Source organism: Pituophis catenifer, unplaced genomic scaffold (genome assembly GCF_029215685.1).
Source record: "Pituophis catenifer annectens isolate HBS135680 unplaced genomic scaffold, rPitCat1.0.hap2 SCAF_1, whole genome shotgun sequence".
Taxonomy (NCBI): domain Eukaryota; kingdom Metazoa; phylum Chordata; class Lepidosauria; order Squamata; family Colubridae; genus Pituophis; species Pituophis catenifer.
Genome location: NW_027256881.1, coordinates 66,757,680 through 66,784,985, shown reverse-complemented (window position 1 = coordinate 66,784,985; position 27,306 = coordinate 66,757,680). Strand labels below are relative to the sequence as shown.

The 27,306-nt window shown below is 34.5% G+C and overlaps 1 protein-coding gene across 2 annotated transcripts in view; it reads right to left on the bottom strand.

Moving 5' to 3' along the window:
- PLD5 (phospholipase D family member 5) overlaps positions 1-27,306 on the bottom strand; it is a 76,777-nt gene that overhangs the window by 8,969 nt on the left and 40,502 nt on the right. Inside the window, exons 2-5 of one of the 2 annotated variants that reach the window (XM_070950602.1) lie at positions 25,514-25,650; positions 16,065-16,233; positions 11,777-11,891; positions 665-792 (exon numbers count right to left, since the gene is read on the bottom strand). In XM_070950602.1, the coding sequence (XP_070806703.1) occupies positions 665-792; positions 11,777-11,891; positions 16,065-16,233; positions 25,514-25,650 (549 nt within the window). Of the gene's footprint in view, positions 1-664; positions 793-11,776; positions 11,892-16,064; positions 16,234-25,506; positions 25,651-27,306 lie in introns of those variants that run through there. The other variant, XM_070950611.1, reaches the window with a different exon arrangement.

Below are 27,306 nucleotides of genomic sequence, written 5' to 3'. Positions count from 1 at the left end.
TTTCTGTCTCTCTTTATCTCCGGTGTCATTTGGGCCTGCAACTGAGTTGCTTCAAACAATCAATTATTTAGGAAATTGATGTTGGGGGAAAATGTCATCCAATCTGTTGCATTTCATAGTAGTGAAGAAGCTAGTATCTGCCAAATGGCATGTAGACCCACAGTGACAAAAGCATTAGATCTAGAAAATGACATCATTGATTGTTGACCATAAGCCTATAAACCTGCTGCATTGCCCTCAGACATAATTATTCTGCATACAGACTATTAACTGCAAAAGAGTTCTTTAAATGAATTTCCTACTATCTATGAAGAAGAAAAAGAAGGACTATTGGAGGAAAAACAGTTTGTATCCAAGTTATATGCCTTATACATCGGAGAATAATGTACACACTGGTACATGGGCAATTGAAACTGAGCCTACAAAGCTAATAAAACTAATAATAGTAGTAAAGGTTGCCATATAGCCTATTGTATCATATTACTTTCTATAATTTTAGAAGATTCAGTTAAGAACAGTACAATTTCTGGAATTATATCATGAAATGAAATAATTAACCATAATATAAATGATCCACATATACAAAAGCCAATGGCTATTTCTTCCATAACAAGTTAATTATGATTTTTAAAATAATTTGTTTTGCAGTTTAAAGAACTAATACCTGCCCCAGTGAACTCCAATCTAAATTGGCACTTCCAATGTACACATGTTGCTTATCCACAATCCAGAATGATGACTGCAAATGACCATCATTATAAGCAGTTAAATTTACATATATCACTTCTGCACCTAAACAAAATAAAAAATATAACAATTAGAACATGTAATTAAATCCTCTCTTAATGATAGTGATTACATAAAGTCACATAGAGCTCAGTGAGACATAGTTCAAAATATCTGAGGCTGAATTTATTTTAAAAATAGACTGGCAGAAGTTACAGAATTGTAATTACCCATCTGCAGACATTCACAGATTAAAATGTGTCTAGAAAATGTTTCTCAATTCATTGTATTCACTTTGATTATGAAGATGGCCTTGAGTTAGTAATTAAGTATTGACTGACACATGGAAGAAAATTATACTAGGGTAAACAGAGCATTTTGAATTCTTGTAAGTGAAGTTTTTCTCATACAATAGTCTTGCCACATTTTTTGAATTTTACAAAAGATAGCATCCTTCAACTTCTAACCCCTTTTCCCTCTGTTTTCTTCTTACCACAAAAAAAGTTGCCCAGGAAGTAAAAGATGGAATAACTGTCCAATATCTTGATTTACAAAGCTAGGACCCCACTGATCCAAAAGTATACTATATCGTATCATTACTATACTACAATGTACTACTGCACGCTAAGTACTATCTTGGAAGACCCTGACAAAAAGTGGCTAAATGGAAAAAAATTATAATACATTCCAAACAAAGAAAGAATGAAAAAAAAAAAACCAGCTATATCAAAGGTTTTAGGATGTAACACAACCTAAGTTATTTTTTTTTAGAAGCCTGACATAGTGCAAATGATTTGCCCGTATTTTTCGGAGTATAAGACGAACCGGACTATAAGACACACATACCTTTTTTGGTGAGGAAAACAAGAAAAAGAAATCTGCCTCTGCCTCCCAGCAATTTTACCTCAATGCAGCAAACAGCAAACAGCTTGCTTTACTTTCATTTTCATTTTCAGCATAGCTTGATTAGCACAAGAAAAAAAAATCTGCTCCCAGCAATTTACCTCCTTGCAAGCAAGCAGCAGAGGCCCACACAGCAATAGGCTATGACAATCCCTGCAGCCTGAAACAGCTGAGAGTGGGTGACAATCAACTTGTGCTAATTAGACTGTGCTGAAGCTGAAATAGGCTGTTTCTTCTCGCTGCTTGCTGCAAGGAGGTAAATTGCTGGGAGGCAGAGGCCAAAGGGTGGGGGCCAGTGGGTGGGAGGGGCTACATTCGGTGTATGAGACGCACCCAAATTTTCACTGCCTTTTGGGGGGGGAGGTGCATTTTATACTCCAAAAAATATGGTATGTTCTTTCTGAAATGAATGAAAATAGTTTTTCTTGTTTTTGGTCATACATTAAAAGGAACACATTTCTAGCTTTTCAATGAGATTTTTTAACTTTAAAAAAGCATTCCTTCATTTTTAAAATGCCACAATGCAGATAAAAATAAGCAACTGCACAAACACTGTCAGTGCCAACTTTACTGGGACTTTTAATATATACGAATAGAAGAAAGTATTATTTAAAATATGGAATAATGGAATGTTATCTACCAGAGGAACACAATTGTTCCTGAAACTCCTCTAAAGGAGGGAGGCATGTCTACCAAGTCAAGATGGAGCAATTGCGGCTTGATGGCCATAAGCAACCCAGCTGGAATCAAGTGCAGCGTTTATGTCACTCCTATTTTTGTCATGCACCCATAACAAATGTTCAGGGTGTCACCTCTTTTTTGCCTTAACCAATTGCTTTCTCTAGGCTGAGACACTCAAGAGTGCTACTAGATGATGAAAAATGAACCTGTTTAAACACTGCTAACAGCCTTTATTAACAATGATAGTATTACAATTAGAGCAGCAAAATATAGTTATTTTTCTGCTTTTATTGCACCAGTGGATTGCTGTCTGGTGGCTTCATTTAGGGTAACCCAGTCCCAGAGAGAGAAAGAATTAAAAGCTCCAGAGGGATGAACTGGGCTGAGCACTGAGGCTTTAGCTGATTCAGACAGATCTTCCACATGAAAGGAAGCCAGCTGAGCAGCTATAAGATGTTAAGGGAAACTGACTGGTTATTTTGGCCAGCAATGAGTGGAGTTGACAGAAGAGTTGTAACTGTGCTATTATTCCGGCTTGCAGATATGTAGCTTCCAAAAGAAAATGCTAAGAAGTTCAGTTGTAAAGAAGCCCAACCAAACCAGTCCAGCTATCTGATGATTAGTGGTAATGCCGTGTGGTGCAGTGGTGGGTTGCAGAAGCAAAGCGCGCAAGTGAAGCAAGTGCACGTATGCAATCCTGTTGCAAACCAGTAGTAAAGGTAAGTAGAACCCACCCCGGTGTGGTGGCAAGGAGACAAGATATCCTTGACCCAATGGTGACATTAATCTGAAAAGGTTTGTGTGCAGGTGGAGGAGAAACCTAAATTCCCACACCATCCAGTCCTCTTGTTCAATTTAGTGATGAGAAACAGAGGCCATGTTTCTAGAGAAAAATACTAGTGATTGCACTGCAGTGGCAAACACTCCTATATGATTTTTTCTTAGAACTTGGGATAGGAAAAGCTTAAATGGAGGCAAAAAATAGGGGGGAGGGAAAATCAGAAAACCATATCCTGTCATCTTTCTTTGCTAAGGAATAGCTGTTTATTTCTTGTGAAAGTATTCAAAAGTAAAGCAACTGGCTGAGCAGATAACAAGATACTACTTTAGTAAAACTGCCAGAATGTTGAATTTATATTTTACCAATAAAGAAATAGTAGTATAGCTCTATTTCAAGCTATTTAGCTCTCATCAGCTAGCCATGCACTTTCTGGGATTCGAACCCAGGCTACTTGCATTTTAGGTAGATGTATTAACCTCTAAGCCATGGGCTCTCCTTGCTTTGTCAGCTATACCAGGGGGGAGATTTAAGTGTTTTCCGGTGAAACCGGTCTATTAGGGCAACCTGGTCTACCCAAATATGGGACAGAGCATACTGCTTCTGCTTTCGCCTTTCAGCCCCAATCCAGGAGCCTTCGCAGGTAGTCGCTTTCGCGATAAACTATTTTTTGTGTTGAATTTATATTTTACCGACAAAGAAATAAAGGGAGACTAGTATAGATCTATTTCAAGCTATTTAGCTCTCATCAGCTAGCCATACCAGAAGTACAGGAAGAAGGCTAGAAAGATGCAGCTGAGGGGTCAGAGCTTCAACACAGTGCTGAAATATCTATGGACCTGAAGAAGCTTCTTGGATGAGAAGTTAAACATCTTCAAAGAAAAAATAGAAAGTCCAGTTGCCTCTTGAAAAAGCACCTTGGGACAGTACTGAAATATATTTGTCTATGTATTTATTTATTTAAACAATTTATACAGTACTTCATCTAATAGCAGTGACTCTAATAAAAGCACCCGCAGCAGAAATAATTCAGTATGTTACCTCCGGTTTATATCATCCAAAAAAGTATTCACAAAACAGCCCGACAATGATTTCCCCTTCAGATATCCAAAGTATCTTTCTTTTTTCATTTCTTTGTTGGAATCTTCTACGCCAGGATTGTCCCCAAACAGACCCCCAAAATATTGACCCTACCTTCCCAGCCAATAATAACCTTTCTTAGTAAGATAAAGAATTCCTATGGTTACTATCCATGCCACCTGCAGCATTTCTTGTTCAAAGTAAAGATAGATTTATCTCATCCATGCGTATGCCAATCTGCTAGCTAGGATCTCTAAAGACCATCAACAAGCAAGCCAAAAAACAATTGCCTATTTCCAGTGGTGGGCTTCAAGTAATTTAACAACCGGTTCTCTGCCCTAATGATTTCTTCCAACAACCAGTTTGCCAAACTGCTCAGAAAGTTAACAACTGGTTCTCCCGAAGTGGTGTGAACTGGCTGAATCCCACCACTGCCTATTTCCTGCCAACTACAAGATACATGGTACCAATGCATACTTGGGATTGTTTTAACTCTAGGGATTAAGATATGTTGATGCTGTTGAGGTATATTGTAAATGGTTTCCAGAAAACTGACTCAAAGTATGATGATGAAACTGTTTTGTGCGTGCAACTAATTGATAATTGTAACTTTTGATACGCTGATAGAGCTTCCAGTGCTCATTTTGAAATATTAAAGAGAATTAAGGTTTATGAAGGTTTAGTGAATTATTTCTTTATTTTGGCCCCACTGGGGGCCAAAATAAAATGGGGCTGGGGACCATAGACAGCTCACACCTGACCTTAGTTGTAATAAAAAGAAAAATAAAATCGGAATGAAAACTTTGTGAGATGTAGAAGTATTACTTTCTTTTTAATGTATTATTTATCCCACTAGAGACAAATAATTCAATACAGTAAAGTTTGTATATTTGTATAATTTGATCCCAAATTATATTTAATTGGTAGTTGTGTATCACTAATTTCACAGAAACTTTCCGAAAAAAGAAAGTGAGATATTTTAACTAGAAATTACAGTTCTCAGAGAAAAAGAATTCATTGTTTTTTAGGAGACAAATTATTTTAAAAAGATATTAACTGCAACGAGAAGAATCTTTTTATTTGGTTGTGTTCCAATGGCTCAAGGATAGTATCTCCAGACATTTCAAGCTTCCCTTTTAGCATTTTTGTCAAAGGCCTGGAGATATTCCAAAGATTCCATTAATTCAAAATCTTTGCACTCAAATAGGGCAAGCATAAAAATAGAATGCTCATATTAACAACATAAAGCTATTTTATTACTCATCCAATTTTTAAACTGAAAATTATTTTTATGTTATCCAAGACTATGATATTTAAAATAGTTTAATTTCTAGTAATACATTCTATTTAAAGAAAACCCACTGCTTTGTCTCTCCTCACTGCTTTCTCATTAGTAATAGCTGTGAATAATTCTTTTTCCCTCTAACTATTTTTTCTTTTCTATACACCCCCAAAACACTACATTTTCAAAACAGAACCAAACCTTGGAGGTCTTTTAATCTAACCCCCTGCTCAGGTAGGAAATTCTAAACCATTTCATATTTAGCTTCAGTATTTTTATTGTTTAACACAATCACTGTTCTTTTTCATTATATTTCTACTGAAATATAATGCATATGTTTCAGGAAGTCACTGTTTATAATAACATATATATTATTACGAAGTACATATTCAGTATTTTTTCTTTTTCTCGTTGATTCTGGTTGTACTCTAATGGTCAAGTAAAGTAGGTGTAATTACGTAACCCAACAAACAAATACAATGTCAGCCTCCGCTTCTATATTGCTTGCTTGCTATGGCTGCCATTGTAACGGGGGGAGGGGGGAACTGTCTTGGTAGTTGGGAGGGGGGAAGCGAGCTGGTGGAGATGTCTCATAACAGGGAGTGAATTGGAGAAAGTTTCCCTCAGCGTTTTCTCTGCAGCTGGGAGGCGTGCTGATAACCAGTCAAGGTCAACTGTCCTGGCATACCAGAAGGATGGAGCCATCTGAAGCTGCACCCCACATGACACCTTGGGGGGGATGTGGATTGGTCAATCCTGACTGGTCCCTTGGGGGGAGGGATTTGGGGCTGCTTTCTGTATGTGTTTTTCGCGCTAGTGCCTCAGACCTTGCTTTTCTTTGATTGCATTCAGTTCATACTCAGTAAAAGTACCTTTCTCTATAAAATGGAGTCGGGGTTTTTCTTTCTTGAGTACTGAAAGGAAGCATACCTGACATACAACTTCAGAGTTTTCTCTTTTGTACTACCGGTATTTCATAAATTCTTATATGTGAGTGTGTGTGTGTGTGTGTGTGTGTAAACATATGGTTGTTGCTGTTTTTCTCAGTATTTATATCACTTAGTTGCAAAGTCCACTTGTTTTGCATTGCACTCACCTTAACTAGTCATCCAATTTAACACTAAGATGAGAAATACGCCTTTTTAAGATATTATAATTCTACAAAGTCAATATGGAAGCTGTATATATGTATGCCATTTGTCCTCTTCCAAATATCAGTATACAGTAGTATTAATACCTATAGAAAAGAGGCTTTCACTTGATAAATTGAACATGCTAAAGCTCCAATATAATCTGCGGTTTTATTAGCACAGGAATCCTGTTTTCATGAAGCTCTCCCAGGGTAAAATTCTGCACTGGAAGTTTTATTATATACAGATCTTCTATATAACACACCACTCTAGATCCTGGGTGGCCTCATTTAATAATTTCATGTACTGTATTTGTTCATGTGACAGGGCAGAACCTCATTGTGTAAACATAATGAACTAAGAGACTTCCTCTATCAACTTCTAGAACTGACAGACATACTGAAAGCTTCAGAAATATAAACAGATTTATACCTCTGTGGTCCCAGCAAAGAAAGGCTTATTTGGGACTCATTTCAGACGGGTATACAACAGGGGTAAAATCTACTTACCTTCCCTATCGGTTTGGAAGTGCGCACGCCATGCATGCTCCGCCTGTGCACGCAAGCGGAGCACACGTGTGCGCCATCTTCACATCCAATTTTGGACCCTCTGCGCATGTGCACAGCCTGCTGCGCATGAGCAGGGGTCAAAAACAGATTACTTCCTGGTTAAAACCATTAAGTAATGATGTCTGGGCGGGTGGGTGGAGCCTTGTGATGCCGCTGCTACCGGTTCACCAAACCACGTGCCATCGCCACTACCAGTTCGCCTGAGCAAACTGGTAGCATTTCACCCCTGGTATACAACAAGCCATAAATTATCAGGTTCCATGGTTAAAGAAAGTGTTCCAATGGTTTGGATTTATTTAATAGCTGCATAGTGAAATCCAATTTTTTAAAAATAGATTCTGTATCTCTCCTCAACTATTCATACAGGTCAATTTACATAGTTCATATATTTGAGTATCAGCGACTTAACATTTTCTAATATTGACCTACTTTCCAGCACCACAGTATATCTCTGCAATCATAGGAAAATTAATGCTTTCTATATTTTTTCTTGTGTGCCATGTTTCCTTTATCTACCTCATTATACTAAGTCACATAATCAATAAGCATTTTGCAAGTATTTATACTCAAAGATGAATATGGCACATCCTACTGAGAATTAAAGCTGTATGATATATCTTTATCTCTCACACACATAATATACTTCCCAGTTTAGACTTAACTGGTAGATTTTTATTTTTTGTTTTCCCTTCATCCTTTATGGTGATCAGCCACCTCTGATTAATATATTTATATATATATACATACACATCATTCTATTCCCTTTAACAGTTAGCAGAATTTTCACAGTACAGAAATGGAGCAAGAACTAGGAAACCACAAGAATTAAGGCATGACATAAGACATGTACAAGAAGTATTAAAATATCTAGTTTACACTATAATTCACTACACCTTAATACAGATACCTTACAACAGACAGTTTAACTATCCACTGTTTTCTACCAGCATCTGCATGTCTTAAAATCTTATCTATTCATCTTCTAATCTTGAATAAACACTGTCTTAAGGTACATAAATTCATCTACTTGCTTTAACTCTTCACATTTATACATAACATATACAGTGAGTCACTCCATTTTACTGCCAGATACAATTGATTATCTGAAGCATTACCTCTGGGCCATACTCTCCATTGACTCATATAATCTATCTTGAATTTGCTGCGATTTGTTTGGGCATCCTCTGCATACAAAAGTACTCTACACAGACATTGACATTCCCAACTAACATATCTCTAATGTCACCACAAGTGTTTCATTATGCATTTCTCCATAAATGCCTAAATCATACATAGGTATTATCACACATATTACTTCCTGTTCAATGCTGAGCCTGTTCTGAACCATTCCATTTACTCTGGGGCAAGTTGACTTCCATCATTTATTGCTTTTATTCACTTTTATCGTTAGTTTTCTCTAACACAATGTTCCTTCTCACATTACTGTGTTTCTGAATAACCTCCTAAAGAGTGGAAGTCTGGTCTGCAAATCCCTTGCCCAATAGAAATCATAGCTTCCCAATGTTATGAGACATTTAACAGAGGATCCTATAAATATTTTAGGTTAATTGTATGGTGCTGTGTGATACATTTGAATAGGTTTGCTTTATAATTTGGAATTTCTCTTTCATCCTTCCTCATTTCATATACAATTGAACAACAAGATAGAGATAGCTTGAAACAGAATCTGCAGGGAATACATTCCATATGTCTTACATTTGTGTTTAAGAACTCACCATGCAGATCTGCAATTTTGAAATACTCTTACTGGCACTTGGTAAAAGGATACTACTCTAATGCAGACCCAGGTAGATTTCAGGATGCTTGTTCATTTGAATAGGACTCCCCTCCCTTCATTTATGCAGACTGGCAGATTAATGGCACCAGATCAGTTAACAAGTCTATGAAAGACCTGGGAGTAAAATTAAAATTTACATCCAAGTACAAATACAATTCACTGGATCTCATTGAATCCATAAGCGTCAACATTCAAATATAGAAGCTCCATGGGAACTTAAGGGAGATTTTCCAATTTTTGTTTTCCAAATTTCTTTTTCTTTTATTTATGCATGTCTAAGTTTCCATGTTATTTTCTCATTCTAGGATAACTTACCACCATTCTGTTGGCCATCTCATCACAGCATCTGGTTTCACACCTCCCTGCAAAGTGAATGAGAAAATGAGCCTGATTTTGATGTGAATTACAAAGAAGTTCTAGAATGGGAGTTATTTTTTTTTTAACTTTTACCTCCCACCTCCCAAATAGATGCAGTGCATCTAACCTTAGGCTTGAGAATATATGCTAACAATAAAAGCTCTAAACTTGTTTTTCTCCCTGAAATACTTGGTTAATGAAACTTTGTGTAAAAATTAGCTTACATTCCCATAGAGCATCTTGAATAATTGAATGTTGACACAATAATGGTTTAAAATATTGGTGAGTTGAATGTTGATGAATGTGTTATCTTCACTAGTAACACAGTAGACCCTTTTAGTGCCTGACATGGACACAGTAAATGATGAGAGTAAATTATGAGTTACATAAAGGCATTAAAAAAACCTATTAAAATAGTAACAAGGTAAAGATATAGAGAGATAACTGCAGTATGTTTGCGTTTCTGTAAATGCAGTATGAAGAATAGAGATAGGTTATTAGAAGGAGAATTCTGCACCTGATTTAAAATTTCGGAAATTTTAAACTGCTCATACATTATTTTTCCTATTAATAAACATTACCATAAAACAGAACAGATTACAATTTAGGCAAATTCCATCAATGTCCCCCTTGCTAGCCTTGCATTTTAAAGAAATTATATTAGTTACAATAGCAATTGTAACATAGTAATTGTAAAATAAATACATGGGACAAAAGAAAAATTAGGGTTTCAATTTTTGAATTTTTTAACTATTTATTTAGTAATGTAGTTATATTATTTAATTATAGTATATGAAATATATCCTTTATCACACCAGCAATACAAGACCATTTATTTTTAATTGATTGACACTTCAAGCAAACAGGCTGTATCCTGAGGATGTAAGAAGCACTAGATTTGGCTAACTTCTTAATACTTTTTCATATGCCACAGTTATACAAATAAAAACATTTTTTCTTTAAAGAAAATAAATGTATAGCTTTGATTTATTTGGCTCAAAATGTTTTTATTTCAGACAAAACTGGTTTGTTAAATACTACAATCTTCTAGGTCTTCAGTACTATATAAACACTTTACCAATACAATAATTAAATTGTATTGTAAATGGTGAGTATCCAATTTTGGAATTGATGGATCCAATCCATCAATTACAACATAAAAAATTATTATTTGACAGAACTGAAACAAATAAATACTGTAGTGCATAGAACAAATATTTCAATAAAGTTGAAGACTTCATTATGTATAAAATTGGCAAAAAAAATTCTGAAATCTATATAATCTATATAAATCTATATAAAAATTATATTTGGATTCTGTAGTAAACAGTTACATTTTATTTATATATGTTGTAGGACTTATATATTATTAATTGCTGTGTCACAGAGATACATCATATAATAGATGCTTATTTTCCAATATTTATTTATTTATTTATTTATTATATTTCTATACCGCCTTTCTCCCGTAGGACTCAAGGCAGTGTACAGTCAAGAAAAATATAGACACACAAACATCATAAAATTGCTAATTAAAATTATTACTTAGTTTGGTCAATTAAATAAAACCCAGAATTAGATAACATTTAAAAAATCATTCACATGTTCGTATGTTTAGCCCCGCCTGTTGGAACATCAGGGTCTTGAGGGCACGACGGAAAGCACGGAGATCAGGGATATTCCGTATCTCCGGTGGCAGTTCATTCCAAAGGGTTGGAGCCCCCACAGAGAAGGCCCTCCCCCTGGGGTCGCTAGTCGACATAATTTGACTGACGGTACCCTCCCTGTGAGAACGAACTGGTCGGTGGGAGGCTATTGGTGGCAAAAGACGGTCTCGTAGGTACCCAGGTCCTAAGCCACGGAGCGCTTTAAAGGTGATAACTAACACCTTGAATCGATATGCAGAGAGCTTAATTTCAATTATTTGTTTAAAGCTTATTAATACAAAATTGTATTATGAATGTCTCCTCCCAGAGTGTGCCATATTAAAATATATGGTTTATAAAGTATATTTCCACTTGACTTGATTGTGCTCTGTTTTAAAATCACCACAATTCAAAATTAAGTAACACAGAGAGACATATTTCAGTCTACCACCATAAAAGTATATAGCTGTCCTATATGCCTGATGCCCAATGAAGGGAACTTTTGATAGTGCAGAAAAAAATTGAGTTCTTTTGTAAATTTGTTCTTTGTTTTCTATCAGCATCATTGTGAAGATTTATATATCTAACAGTGTTTTCTGTTTTAATATGGATTGGCATAATTTGATCAAAGTGAAACCATTTACGCAATACAAAATACTTAATCATGTTCAACTTTTCCACAGAACTAAATGAAAATCAAAAATGCTTGACTTTACAAGGCATAATCCAGCAATGGTTTTGTATACCATGTCAACAACCCACATGTGTGACATAAGCAATAGAGCTTTATCACTATAATAAGACAAAACAAAGTTCATGCCCTTACCCTTTTTTTCCAAGTCATTTAATAATTTGGACTTCTTGTGAAGAATATCACTCACTAATTTGATTTCAATATTTTGGGACAATAATTCTTCCAATTTTTCAAAAATTTGCTGCCCCTATGAGGAAAAGATTTATTTATTTACTTACGTAAAACATTGATATGGTCGCCATTTTAAACCAAACTTTGGGCAGTTCGCAACCCAAAAATAAAAACAATGTATAAACATGGAATTAAAACAAAAAAGGCTAGGTGCTGCAACCTTCCTATGCATGCCATAACAAGTTCATTCCATGCCAATCTCAGCAGTTGGTGGAAAACCTAGGTCTTAAGTGCTTTTCAGAAGGTTAAGGAGGTGTAGAACTTCTAGACCTCAGGCGGAAGAGTCTCCATAGGACAGAGGCTGCCATAGAAAAGGCACACATCCTAAGTCCCATAAGATGGCAGCATTTAAAGGAAGGGACTAGTGGGATGAGCAGGAATTACATTATATATGAAATCAATGAGTTTATGGAACCTGGGAAGCTTAAAAGGAACTCAAGAGAACAATTGACTGCAGAAGAATTTATTTTTGGATGGTTTTCATATACACAAAAAGAGATTTAATATAGATACAAAGGTAATTGGGAATTAAAAAAAGATAAAATGGACTCTGAAACTGAACTCTATACAAATGATGAATATGGGATGTACAAACTTTTGCTCAGATTTAAAATGGAGGAAGAACAAGTTAAACAGTGCATGATGCTACACTTCTGTGTCAGAAGCACAAAAGGGCTTCTGTAGTGAAAGGATCAGCCAATGACATCACCATTGCCTGGGGGATGCCCAGATGGGGCTCCTTTCATGTTCCCATTAGGTTGCTCACTAAAGTCCTACCCATCTATCTATTCACAGTCATCTGCTTTAAAACTGTTGAGTTGGCAGGAGCTGGAGTGAGTGATAGGAGCTCACCCTGCCACACGGTAGCAACCAGGTTTCCAACACAAGTCTGCTGATCGTCAGATCAGCATCCTAACCACGTGAGCCACTGTGTTCCCCAGTGTATGATAAAATGGCCTAAGAATTTTGGTTATAATATACAGAGATGAATCAATTGGGAGAAAAAGTAGTTAAAAGGACTGAAATTCATATTGTGTTAAAATTTAAGAAGGAATTTTTACTAAATGATATACCGTTGGCGTATTACACCAGAGAAATAAGTTAAGATGTATAAAGATACTTCTAATATCTGTTGGCAATGTGGAAAATATGAAGGATCATTTTAACATGAATGGTAGATTTGTGAAAAACAAAAAATATTTGATACAAATAAATATAATGATGCAATGAATTTTAAAGACTCACTTTCAAAGGAAATCAGAATAATTTATACTTGGATTTATGGATAACCAATTAGAAAAGATTTATGGAAGATTAGTTTTGTATATGGTAATTGCAATAAGACCACTGTATGCAGAAAACTGGAAAAATATTGAAATGCCCACAATAGAAGAATGAATTGTAAAGATGATGGAACATGTGTAAATGGCAAAATTGACCTACAGTAATTAGGGATATGACAATTATATCTTTATTAAAAGGACTGGAAACCTTTTATGGATTTTTTCTGAAAATGAAAAAAAAATGAAGTGGTTGTGTATGGATTTGCTGATTAAAAATGGTTGATTACAGGAAGAGGAGAATTATGTAATTTTAATGAGGAAGGAAAAAGGGATAAATTTGTTTCAACAGCTGTAAGAAAGTTTATATATATATTCTTTTTTCTTCTATCTGTATTTCCTTTCACACTTTTCTTACTTTTTCATCTCACCTCATTTTTTCTGTTCTTTAATCTTTATACTATTTCATATTTCTCTTTAATCTATGAAACAATTTTTAATAAACATTACTTTTAAAAAAAATCAATGCCATTGTGTCTGTGTGTATGTATGAAGGTGTATAATATACTGTGTTATATTATATGATAGTGTTTCTATAAGACTTTAAAACTATTGCCTGGAAAAAGGATTTGAAGCTTACAAAGTCATGTAGATAGTATCAAGCAGAATGATATCTCACATTCCCCTTAAATAAGAACACTGTGCAAGATGTCTCATTTTAAGCCAAAAAGTTAAAATAATTGGAAGCCTTTACACTATCACGAAAATCAGTGAGCAATTTTGAAAAGCAATTAGATGCTAAATTTTGACAGCATCTTTGGCATCGAGATTGCAAACTACATTACTTCTAAAATTCATGTTATGTACTCTGACTTTTTAAAAGAATTGCAAGGTAAGATAATATTGCAAGCTTCTAATTATATTAAGTTGCTAATCAGCATTTTAGAAAATGCATTGACAGAAATTTGAATTTGGTGGTGGTTCCTCTACTGAATGCAAAAAAAAAAAAAAAATTGACACAATACAATTTACATTTTTTGAGCATTCCTGTAAGTTGTTAAGGTCTAAGTGAGGAGTAGCAGGCTTTTCCCCAACAAAAGATAGTGGCTTGTGTTTGGAAGTCATCTGACTCTAAAGAATCACTGCCTATAATTCTAGACCCAGCCATGCATGACGCAACACACAAGTGGAAAGAGCTTGTACATGTAGTCCTTGACTTATGACCACAATTGATCCTCAAATTTCCATTGCTAAGCAAGACAGTTGTTAAGTGAGTTGCTGATATAAACAGATGACTGAAAATTTCCATGAATTATTGGAAAGATAATTGCTATTAAGTGAATCTAATTACAGCTTTATACACAGATACAAAGAGAGATCCCTTAGTATGGGGATGGACAGATACTGAGATTTTTTTTCTATTTAAATTGCAATTTCTCTAAAAAGAAAGCTTAACTTTCTAGATATCCATCTTTCACCATGAAGTATAATTCGATAACTTTTTAATGGAATCTAAATGATCTTTCTCAAAATCCATTATGTGCACAGCTATAATGTTATCACTTGATCTCGCCAATATTTCGGCAGGGGCTTGATTGTTCTTTTACCAAAAATTCAGTTATTGCAACAGCAAAGGCTGCAAAAACTGAATTTTTTCAAGGCCTGTTTGGCTGATTTTGTGATAATTCAGTCTTTGTTTATAAGAAAAATTGACAAATTGGAATTATATCAATTTAAAAATTGCAGGTAAATCCTTCTTAAGAGTGTTAGAGCAAAAAGTAATATTAATGTTTGGGATCATCTTAATTGTTCCTTATAAATGTATTGATATGCTAAATATGCTAAATGCGAGAGTGTGGAATAAACAAACATTCAATTAAAACTGCTTTTGATTTCACAATTCAGATCTGAATTGTTAGCAACTCCTAAATCTCTAAATCACTTGTTGTATTGAAAAGTATTTTAGAAGAGTCTAACCTTCCAAATTCCTGAGTCCATTTGGATTGAGGTAGGCTGTAAATATAGTATTTTAAAACAAACAATCCTATTGAATTTCTGATAGACAGCTGAACAATATTAGATAGATATTTGTAATTTATAGGAATTTTGAATTATGGAGCAGGAATATCCTAGTTTAATCAATTTGTGATCTTGTATTTAAAGAATATTAATTATATTGCTTTTAGCCTTGAGACTAATTCATCAAAATATATTTTTTCATGGATTCATCAATGCTTTTATAAAAATAACATAGACAATAAAATTTTCTTCTCATTACTATGAGACTTCACAAACAGCACAAAAATTATATTTGCCATATATTAGAAATGCTTTTATTCTAACCATAGTAAAAAAAAAATAGGATTGTTTAAAATCGCTGTGATAAACTAACATATTACTAAAGAACAAACAGAAATGAATTTGACTAACAAAACAGGCACTGTTTATCCTTTATTGCAACCTTCCCATCCTCATTAAATAATAATTCCCAGAATCTCAGCTGGCATCATTGCAATCTGACAACCAGGAGAGTGCCAGGACCATTTAGTAGAATATGTAAACTAATTTAATAATTTTGAAAGAGGTTTCTTTAAAAAGAATTTTATTTTCTGTCTAAATACATATGCAAAATATCATTATAATAAAACATGAAAAAAGTCCATGATCAAGTTAGGAAACTCCTTATAATCTGGTATCACCATTTTCACTATTAAACTTATATGATCTGAAATATTATTACTCATTCTAAAAGGCTATTCTACAGGCAACTGCTTCAATCTCACAATGAGAATAACTGGAAATTATTTTCTTATTTAAATAAAACCTGAAGGATTCAGACTCAGGCAAGATTGAACTGTAAAACTGTAAACCAAGCAGACAATAAGACTTGAAAATTTTAAAGAATGTACCTGCCATGGAGTTGAATGACTGTGACTAAGGTTCCATTGGGAAGACACTATGTCAACCGATGCTTTAGCCATATTAAGTAAATTCATCCACCCCTGGAAAAGAGACAAATGGGATGGTGCACTGTCTGAATAGTTTATGCCTTCAGGAATATTTTCCACAAGAACAACTCTGAGAAGACACAAAGAAAAAACAATACAGGTTTTCAAATGTTCCCATTTTAGAAATGCATCAGCTCTCTGGGGCCTTCTTTATGGTAGGTGGGGTGGTGATGAAATCTTCAATCTCTGCCCGTCAAACACTGGGGAAATCAGGAGATCCAGGCAGTTCAAATCAGTATAAAGATTTATTGCAAGCTTAAGCTCTTTACAAGAATCTGATCAACTGGCGGTCAAGAGAAATGAGCGAGAGATAAGAGAGGCATTCATAGTAGGCTGGACTTAGATCTCTTGTGGGTGTTCAGGGACTTGTGCCTTATAACAACTTTACTCTTCCCTCAGGCTCAGCCTGGTCATCTGCTACACTGTTTTAACTAAAGATTTGGGGCTTGGATAGGAGGGGGGAATTGTGGTACATTACTCTGCACATACTTGTATGTCTGCTAGCCTTCCTTCTTTGTTATGCCATATTTTGTTCCCAAATTAGCATTAATGATTACAAATGCTATCCACTTTAAGTTTTAATTATGTTTAGGATTATAGGGAACAGTAAGTCAGACATATTAGGATCTATATTTGCCTTTCAGTTAGTATAACTAACTTAAGTGATAGTTTGACTCTCTAACATCTTAAGACACAACCCTTTACTAAACTTGCTACACTTTCTACTAAAAGCAGGTGTTATATGGAGTGTAAATATTTTAATTTACAAATATTTTATGTGATCTTTCATTTAATCTTTATCTATATCCTCAAGAAAATTAAATTCAATGTTTCTATAGAAGTAAAGAAACTTGCCATGGATTTATTTATAGCTTAATAATTCTTTGAATTGAATAACTCTTATCCTTTAGTTGTGAAATTTACCAGGCATCCAGATGAAAAGGTGTTGCTTTTTTTTAATTTATTCATTACTTTTCATCTGATAGTTCATCCATAATTTACATGGCTTGGTGTTAAATACAAGAATGTGACATGAACTCCCAGTTAACAGTATATTAATATTAAAACATTTTAAAATTGATTTCATTTTTTAAAGCCAAATAACTTAGATTTCAAAAATGTTGAAGTTTTATTATAGTATCTGGTTGAAAATAAAATCTAAACTATATTGAAGTATAATTTCTAAAGAGATTCTGCTACTCAGTGCACATAGCATTGAGTTAGATAGACCAATTATTTGAGCTCTAGCTTCCATCTCCCAGAATAAGATTTAAAAAGCAATGAGATAACAATAGTAACAAAAAGCACAGGATCAAGTTTTGTATATTTTCACTAAGAGGCAAAAAATATTTTTGCATCAGAAGAAATTTTGTTGTAATGAATTTTTTTCTGGTCAAGTGGCAATAGATTAAGTATTCAAATTGCTTCTGGGAGGACTAAATATTGATGATTAAAAATGAAAACACTGATCTGTCTGTACTACACATTGCAAGGAAGATAAATAAGAGCAAGAAAAAAGACAATCAGGTCAAGGGCATCTATTCTGCAGAACATACTAAAATGATATATTAACTTATACTGAAACTGACAAAGTATCATCAAGATAGGTCTTGGTCCTTGATAAGGAAAATACAGAGTGAGCACCAATGATAAATAAATGGTGAACATTACAGCAAGTAGATGAATGCCTATACCTTGTTGGAATGTTTATTAAAAATATTATTAATGAAAAATTTAAGATGTACAAATATTGGTAAAGGGATGGTGGGTAACATGTGGTCTGTTATGATGAATGAGTGTTTATCAAAAAGAGTAAAAATGGCCCTGTATGACAATATGCTTCTACCAGTACATTATATGGAAGTGAGAGCTGGATATATCAGGAAAAACATAAAAACAAATTGAATGTAGTACAAGAAATGTATTTGCCGTAAATGTATTCTAAGCATGTGAATGTATTTAAATGTACTTAAAAAGTATTAACAAAGAAATGAGGGATAGCAACAGCAAGCGAGCGAAAGAAAGAATAAACTATGAATGGTTACTAAATGCATATGGACGTGAAATGACAAATTCAAAAGAAATATGGCTTGATCATATTGAGAGAATGAATGAGAATCCTGCTCCAAAATAAGTTGAGAGGATGGGGAAAACTGAAAATGGGAGAAGTTAATGAAGAAAATATGATGTATGGAGTGGTTGCAATATAGGTATGCTGCAAGCAATGACGGCTTGCAAGGACAGAGAAATATAATGAGATATATAGTGAATGTGTTGGTGTAAATTAGATTATGCTGCTTCTTTTTCTTATCTCAGATCTTTAATTTCTTTGGCTCAGTATTTTTTTTACCGTTTTCTGCACTCTCCCTATATTGTTTATCCCAAATGGAATGCATGATAGATATTTATCCAGTATCACCTTGATCTAGAAACCTGTGTAGAGAGAGGAACAAGTTTATAGAAAAGCCAGGAGTAAAGAAGAAAATGCATTTTTAGCATCTAGTTTCCTATACCCATCAATTCTAAAGTAATGAAAGAAGAAAAATATGTCTAGATTTCAATCTCTCTGCTCTTCAGGTGTAATACCGTAATTCTCCCACAACATTAATCTACTAATAGGAAACAGAAATGAATTCCATATCTACTGAGCCTACTTGATTCTTTTTTGCTGCGCTTTTTCAAATCTATTTAAGAATATTAAGGTTTAGAAGGATTATGGGCAAATAACAGTCTATGATCAAAGAACCTTCCTGTTAAACCTAATATGGTTTGGTGAGGACATCTAGACAGGGTCTGCTAAAGGTCCTTCCTTGGCAAGAGGAGCATGTACCAGAAGGCCAGACACATTCCCCAAGAGATGTGTTTGGTCTTCTTAATTCTAACATTAAGGAAATTTTTGTTTTATAAGCAGAATTTTGATGCCTATGTGTATTAGGGAGCCATTATAAATTTTAAATAATACTATGCATTTTAAATGAGTTTCAACTGAAATATTTTTTTTTGATGACAATGAAACAATACTGAGAGGTGTTCAACAGAGCAATGGCAGATGGGAAAAAATGTCCCTGTGTCTAGTTGTTTTGGCATGCAATGTCCTACAGCAGTGTCCTGAGGGGAGGAGTTGAACTTGTACCGATGGTGGCACTTGATACTTGATTAGGATCTGTGCAAATGGCAACTCAAGGAGGAATATTTTCTGTAGGCTTTATGGTCCTGAAGCTTATCGCTGCAATTTATGAAAACCATTTGCAAGACATTGTCCAAAATACTGGTCATTAGCTACTCATCCAGGTGGTAATGGCAGAGGGGAGGGTTGCACTGAGAAGGGTCTTTGGGATAGTTCATTTGGTATCAGTGGACTGCTGAGTGTGAGAGTAATAAGTGGGTGAATAGGTGGAGATATATGTGAATGAATGGATGGATATGTCTGTATGTATTCAGAAGTTAAGTGAGAGCACTGAGAATATACACTAATTAAGAAAAGGTTTTAAACATTCTGAATTCTTACCAAATATAAGAACAAGACAAAGACCACGAACAATTTTATCATGCATTACTGAAATACAAATATGTGAATGTGAATGAAGAGTCAATGTACACAAAAATATTTCTTTTTGCATAATAAAAAGGTGATGAGTCATGCGTGAATGATAATACCATTTAAAGAAAACAAATCTTTATAAGCATATGGTTATTTGTTGTTTCTTAATGTCCAGAATGTCATAGGTATCTATGGTTACTCATCTTCTTTGTTACCTAACATGTGAAGGTGCCTCAGTCCAACAAACAGTAAAATAAACAGCTCAAATACAGCTAAAATTCCAACATGCAGCAAGACCGAGGACTACAACGTAAAACAAGAGAAGATAAAAGGGGAAAACTGCAATTTATAAAATGTGCTTGGGAATACCTGTAAAAGAATGCTTCTGTATTACAGTGGATATTTTTATAACACAATTGCCAAATTTCATATTATTTTTATCAAGGCTTGCCCCCTTCTGTGTATATACACGGAATCTGTTGATGTGGAAGAATTATTTGGACAGCTGGTTCCAGACCTTTTTCTCTTTTGAAATCCAGCTAAAAGTCAGGGCAGTTGTGTTTTTGCCTGACATAAAAATGGTTGGGATAATTGTATATGTGCCTGTACATGTGTATGTATATATGTAGGCATGTGCATGTATAAATATATATATAATGTATAATGTATAATGTATAATGTATAATGTATAATGTATAATGTATAATGTATAATGTATAATGTATAATGTATAATGTATAATGTATAATGTATAGTATAGTATAGTTTAGTATTGTATTGTATTGTATATTATATAATATTCTTCAGATATGAAAAAATATGGTCTATGCATGGCTCTCAATATAATGCTTGCTTGCACAATACTAATACAAAATGCATGCTTTTTTGTGAAGCTCTTGGTGCCCTCTGAGTTTGGTTGTTTGCTTGCAGAGATTATCAATAAGGTAGCATCAGTAGGTAACATTAGCAACGATTATGTTACCTAGGCAGATAATGAAACATCTGTAAGTAAACAACCCAACTCAGAGGGCACGAAAGATTCCACAGTACAACTTTGATCTACTGATATTCTCTTTTATTGCATGGTTTATTGTTTTAAAGAGAAGGTCGGTGCTTCATTAAAAATGCCCCTTTTCTTAGAAAAGGAAGGAGAAAAAATATACAAATACCAAATTTATATGTAGTGCAAGAAGATATTTTTGAATTAAGCAATAAAAGATACACATACAAATAAATTTATAATTTAAAAAGAAAAAGATAGGAAGAAAATTTTTAAAAAACTAAAAAGCTTAAAAAATATTCTTGCCCACATTTCAGAATGTAGGCACTAGATTTTATGTTACTTTATTATCTATTAATTTAAACACATGAAATCTAATTTCAGCTCACATGAATATTAGTACATATTGCTTTTTCTGGTTGTTGTGAATGATAATGTACATCTTACTTATCTATATATTTATTTCCCTATAAAAATGGTAAACTACCTGTCATTCAATAAAAACCCAGAACAGAATACATAATACTATAAAAATACAATATCAGTTATTTTATAAAAGTTATTTTATAAAATATTACATGGTAAGAAGCATAAAATAACCAAAACATCTCAACAAATGATGTAATAAAAGTTACAAAAGTGAGAATGCAAACTTTGACATAACACATAATGCAGAACACCTGCAAGCCCTTATTTACAAAGCTGATAAAGAATCTGAACAAGTCAAAGGCTCTATGCTTAAATGGATACATAATTTGAATCAGTAACATACACACACACACACACACACACACACACACACACACACATATATATATATATATATATATATATATATATATATATATATATATATATATATATATATATATGTATGTTTTTCTTCTAGCCAGGTTTTCCCTACGTAGCCAAGGTTTTTTTGTAGCTCCAGCTCAGTAGAATCTCATCTACTCGGTTCTGGGCTTTTTTTTTTTTTTTTTTTACAAAAAAAACTTGGCTACGTAGGGAAAACCTGGCTAGAAGAAAAACACACATAAACCCTACGAAGAAGTAAGAAAATTGATATATATATATATATATATATATATATATATATATATATATATATAGATGGAAATTTCAGTGGAAGAATGTTAAATTCACTTCAAATTTTACTCTTAGAGAAAAGTGATACAGGAGGTTTAATCATTAGTTTATTAAATACAAGTCTTGTCTACTAATTGTTTACCAAAATTGACAATGTATTCTCTAAAAATTGCTGGAAATGTAATGAGCAGTTGGATCATTTTATCATATCTGATATCAATACTTCTGGAAAAGATCCTTCCTAGAAATAAAATAAATCTTAAAAGCCAAATTTCCTTTTTAACCTGCAATTTTTTAAAAATTAAATGTTACCAACCGTACATTTCTTTAACGTATACTGAGTTAGCTTTGTATATGCTAACCGCACAAAATCTTATACCCTTTTTATTAGAAAAGCTGTTGGATCCCTTCAGAGGAATGATTAACCTAGTTGTGAGAGTATGTTTCAATGTCCAGGATAACTATGTACTTCAAAAGTAAATCTGACACAGAATTCAGCTCAAACTAAAAACCACTCTCAGACTATAATTTGAAACATAGTTTTGTACTGCAACCAAAATTGAATTACTCTATGTAGAGAGTCTACATTTAACTTCCTGGAATATTCAAATTAGAATAGATTTTCAGTATGGGTTTAATTAATTATAGCTGTTAACTTCAGACAGTGATTTATACTGTATTGATCGAAGTTCTTGATATTTATTCTCAAATCAAACTTGTGATTCATCTTCTTTTAAAGAGGTATAATGTATTTTAATTATTTATAAGTAATTAATTATAACTCAGACTTTTTAGATCTATGACATTTTAGTTTCTTTATATTTAACGCTTATTTCTTATTTATACTTTTTCTATAACAGGGGTTCCCAAATAGTGGTGGGTTTCAAAAAATTTTACTAGCGGTTCTGTGGGTGTGGTGTTGCTTGGTGGGCATGGCATGGCTTGGTGGGCGTGGCTTGGTGGGCGTGGCAGGGGAAAGATACTGCAAAATCTCCATTCCCTCCCCACTCCAGGGGAAGGATACTGCAAAATCCCCATTTCTTCCTGATCAGCTGGGACTTGGGAGACAGAGAATAGATGTGGGTGGGGCCAGTCAGAATTTTTACTACCGGTTCTCCGAACTACTCAAAATTTCCACTACCAGCTCTCCAGAACTGGTCAGAACCTGCTGAAACCCACCTCTGTTCCCAAACCCTGGTCCATGGACCAGCACTGGGCCGCAGCATACCAGAAACTGGGCCAGGTAAACAAGCGAAGCCCCATCCGTGGGATGCAGGCACCACACAAAACCATGCGTCCTCCAGTCCGCAGAAAAATCTCTCTCCACAGAACTGGTCCCTGGTACCCAAAAGGTTGGAGGCTACTGCTCTTCTCAAACACACACACACTATTTATTTATTTATTTATTTATTTATTTATTTATTTATTTATTGGTTTGATTTATATGCCGCCCTTCTCTGGAGACTCAGGGCGGTTTACAATGCGTTAAGCAATAGCCTTCATACTTTTGTATATACCTGCTTAGTAGGGCTTTCGGGGGCCCCCTAAGCAGTGTTCTTTTTTATACAAAGTCAGTTTATTGCCCCCACAAATGGGTCCTCATTTTACCTACCTCGAAAGGATGAAAGGCTGAGTCAACCTTGAGCTTGGTGAGATTTGAACTTGCAGTAATTGCAGGCAGCTGATGTTACTTAACAGTACTTTAGTCTGCTGCGCCACCAAGGCTCATGATACATATAAATAAGATGACTTTTTCTGTTTATGCCATTTTCCTCTTTTCTTTTTAGTTATTTTGTAATAGTTTTATATGACTCTTTTGTCTCTGTATTGCTTAGATAAATACGTTTTTAAAAAATCTGGTTTGCATTGATTTACAAAATGTACATGGCCACCCATTTAAAATATATAATTTCAGGTGGCTAACACACCAGTACAGTACAACATTTTTGTATCAATTCAATTTCTTCAATTCATTGGGAAAGATCTTTTCTAATTCACGACAAAGAAGCTATATCGATTACTCTCATACAAAAAATGCATCATTTCAGTGATAGATGTTCAAAATCTTCTCAGTCATATTGTAGCAACACCAACAATAGTGAACAATGCCCGCCTTCACACAGGGGCTTTCCAGTCCTTAGATCTATTTTCAACTACCAACTTATTTCTAGAATGGCAGGCTCAACTTCTGCACCTTCTGATCTTATTTGAATTTGTTTTTGTATATGCATCTTGTCCAAGACTCTCCCAATGGATTCTTCCTTATAGGGTTGGGAGAGCATTGCAACTTTTGTCAAACCCAGAGTTTCTGAAACAAAATGGAGAGGGCCTAAACTTATAAAAGTACTATAACTTCTAGCAAAGAGTTTCTCTCAAAGCTTTCAAATTAATTCTAGATAATCATTCATTTGGATGTTAATGAACAATGCTACACTGGCCATTATCTCAATAGACAAGGTGAATTCATTCTTGTATTCAATGTTCCTCACTGTCAATTTGGGCAATTGCATATTTCCAGAAGCATTAATCTCATGGCTTTTAGTGTGCAAGCACTGGCAACAATATTTTCTTACCATTTGGGTCAAGCCTGACAGGGAGTCCACAATAGTGATTGCACTGCAATGTCACCCAGTCTCTATTCCAATACTGTGGGCTCCACAGATTTGTTTATACTTGAGTACAACATAAAATACAACAAATATTCCAATTTGTTCTCTTCCACAAAGATACTGAAAGCAAGCATTAAAAATGCCTGTTTTATATAAGTTTTGCTTATATTGATTATTCTATGTTGTCCACAGTCACTTCTCATGAGATGGGTAGCTACCGTATATAAATTTTATTAATTAATAGATAGATAGATAAAACAAGACACACAGAGAGAGACTAATTACATTCAGCTGCTAATTCCAGAGATCCTGTCCAGAAGTGTAGAACCCAAAAAAACTAGTATTGTATCAAAGAAGGGTTATGGTAGATACATGATTTGGAGTAGGCAAAATACAGTGTCCTGTATTTTATTTTAATGAACAGCATGTTCCACCTCCTGTAAGTATACATTATTTTTACATTTATGTAAAGCACAAGGATCAAGAAGAAAAGTTTTCTTTAATGGTTTTTCAAGTGGTCAACTGTACATTCACATTCTAATTCCAAGCTTACTTTGGCACCTTTCTCATTCCAAAGTAGACTTGATTTGCATGGGTTCAAGAAAATAAGGGAACAGTGGAGCTATCAACAACAGCATGCACGATGGGCTGAAGAAGTTACATTTTTCCTCTATAAACTTTACTAGAAACATTCTGAACTATATTCTGAAAAGGCCCATAAAAATACATTTGAAAGCATGGTTAACTACAGAATCATGCCTGCAGGTAAATCACATTTTAAATATGAGCCATATATTATATTCACCTTTGTTATTCATTTGGATATTTGCTTGTGTTAATATGAGAAAGAAAAATGTGTAATAAGACCATGCAATCTGATCAATTTAAACCCACATTTAAAAATGTTATCTATTGAGCTTCTGGTTCAAATGGATGATGTTGTGAAATTAGAGATTATTTCAAAAATCTGACATTCACATTGCTCTTACAAATGAATTGCAATTCACCTTGTTTTTATACCTCTAAAGACAATTTTAAAATTTCTCCTCTATATATCTTTTGCATCAGAGCAGCCATTTATCCCAAAAAAGAAGCTTTGTTTGTTACCTCTTACCGACAGTTATTTTGACAGTTTTTTTCTGTGAGTCCATATTCATCTTCTCCCACAATATCCACAGCTGAAAATATTAGTGCAACCAGAATTGCAAAGCAGCAAACCAGTGCAAAAATCACGATGCATTTTTGCTGGGACTGAAAGACATTAAGGAGAAGAAATTGATATCAGAAGAGTCAAGTATCTTTCCAGTTATTGCAAACACTATATAGTTTAGTCTAAAAATAGTTTGCTTTGATCTAAAAATTGCTCAAATTTGTATCACACACATCAAAAAAGACAAAGCATTGTCATCTTCGTTTTGACTATTTTATCACAACCTTGTTAATGGTGTTTTTTTTTTTTTACTATACATCATGTATGCCATGATATGGACAAAATACTTTAACCTTTTGTCAATTATCCTAATTTTAAAGAAAAATACTCAATAGTGCTGAAGAACTGACACAACACAACACCCCCCCCCACACACACACACAGACTTTTGAGAGAGAGAGAGAGAGAGAGAGAGAGAGAGAGAGAGAGAGAGAGAGAGAGAGAGAGAGAGAAAAGTACTGAAGTGTACAGTATCCAGCTGTGCTGGATACTGCCATGCAACAGCTTCCATTTTTCTTTTACTCACCGTTTACATTTCTAAGATACATAATTATATGACCTAAAACCTACTGGTTAAAGATCTTATTTTCTAATTCATATCAAAACTAACAAATATAGCATAGCTGCTGCATAGTAAACTATGCAATTTCTTCAAATAAGTCCAACTCATTTTATTGCATAAGCACAAATTATACAAAACGGCGATGAAAAGCATTTTATTTTTTTCCAACAAGAAATTAACATCTCAATCTACCTAAATCAAATTATAGGCAAACATATGTACCAAAAACATGCATGTTAGAATACACATCTAGAAGTTGGTCAGTTAAATAATAAATAAATGGCCAATTAATCCAGACCAGCATCTCTTGCACCCCCTGAGACAGACGTGAGTAAAGGAGTATTAGGATCCATAGATTCAGCCTTAATTCCTTCCATCAGAATGACCCATCCAAAGAAATCCTGGGGAAGCAGTCTCAGCCATCTCTCTCTCTCTCCCAGATCATAGCAGAGTCCATGGAAATGACTAACAATCAAATGAACTTGATAATGATGAATATTGTCAGTGAATATTGTCAGCATCACATTGTATGCCATCTAATCCAAAGAGCCAAGGTGGTGCAGTGGTTAGAGTGCACTGCTGCAGGCTACTTCAGCTGACTGCTAGCTGCAGTTCGACATTCAAATCTCACTGGTTCAAGGTTGACACAGCCTTCCATTCTTCCGAGATTGGGCAAAATGAGGACCCAGATTGTTGGGGAAAATATGCTGAGTCTGTAAACCACTTAGAGAGGGCTGTAAAAGCACTGTGAAGAGGTATATAAGTCTAAGTGCTATTGTTATTGCTAATCAGCCAGCAGGATGGAGAAAGGTGCCATCCTTTGGCCACCCTTTGACTAAATGGCCAATGTCAAAAAAACAGGTTAAACTCAGCACTAGCCTCACCAACCGAAGAGATCCATTCAGTCTTGTAACTTGGAAAGCAACCTACCTTAGATGCTGGGACAATTACAGTGATAGCCACAGGCCACAAAAGAAAAGAAAATCTCTATGCTCAGAGGGACAAGTCCAGATTATTTTGGGCAGCAGTGCCCAAACCCCACAACCTCTAACAATGATGCAGCTTGATCTCCAGTAAGCAAACAAACTGAAAGCCTCTCATGAGAACCTGGCAAGTTCCACTGCAGCAACGAAAA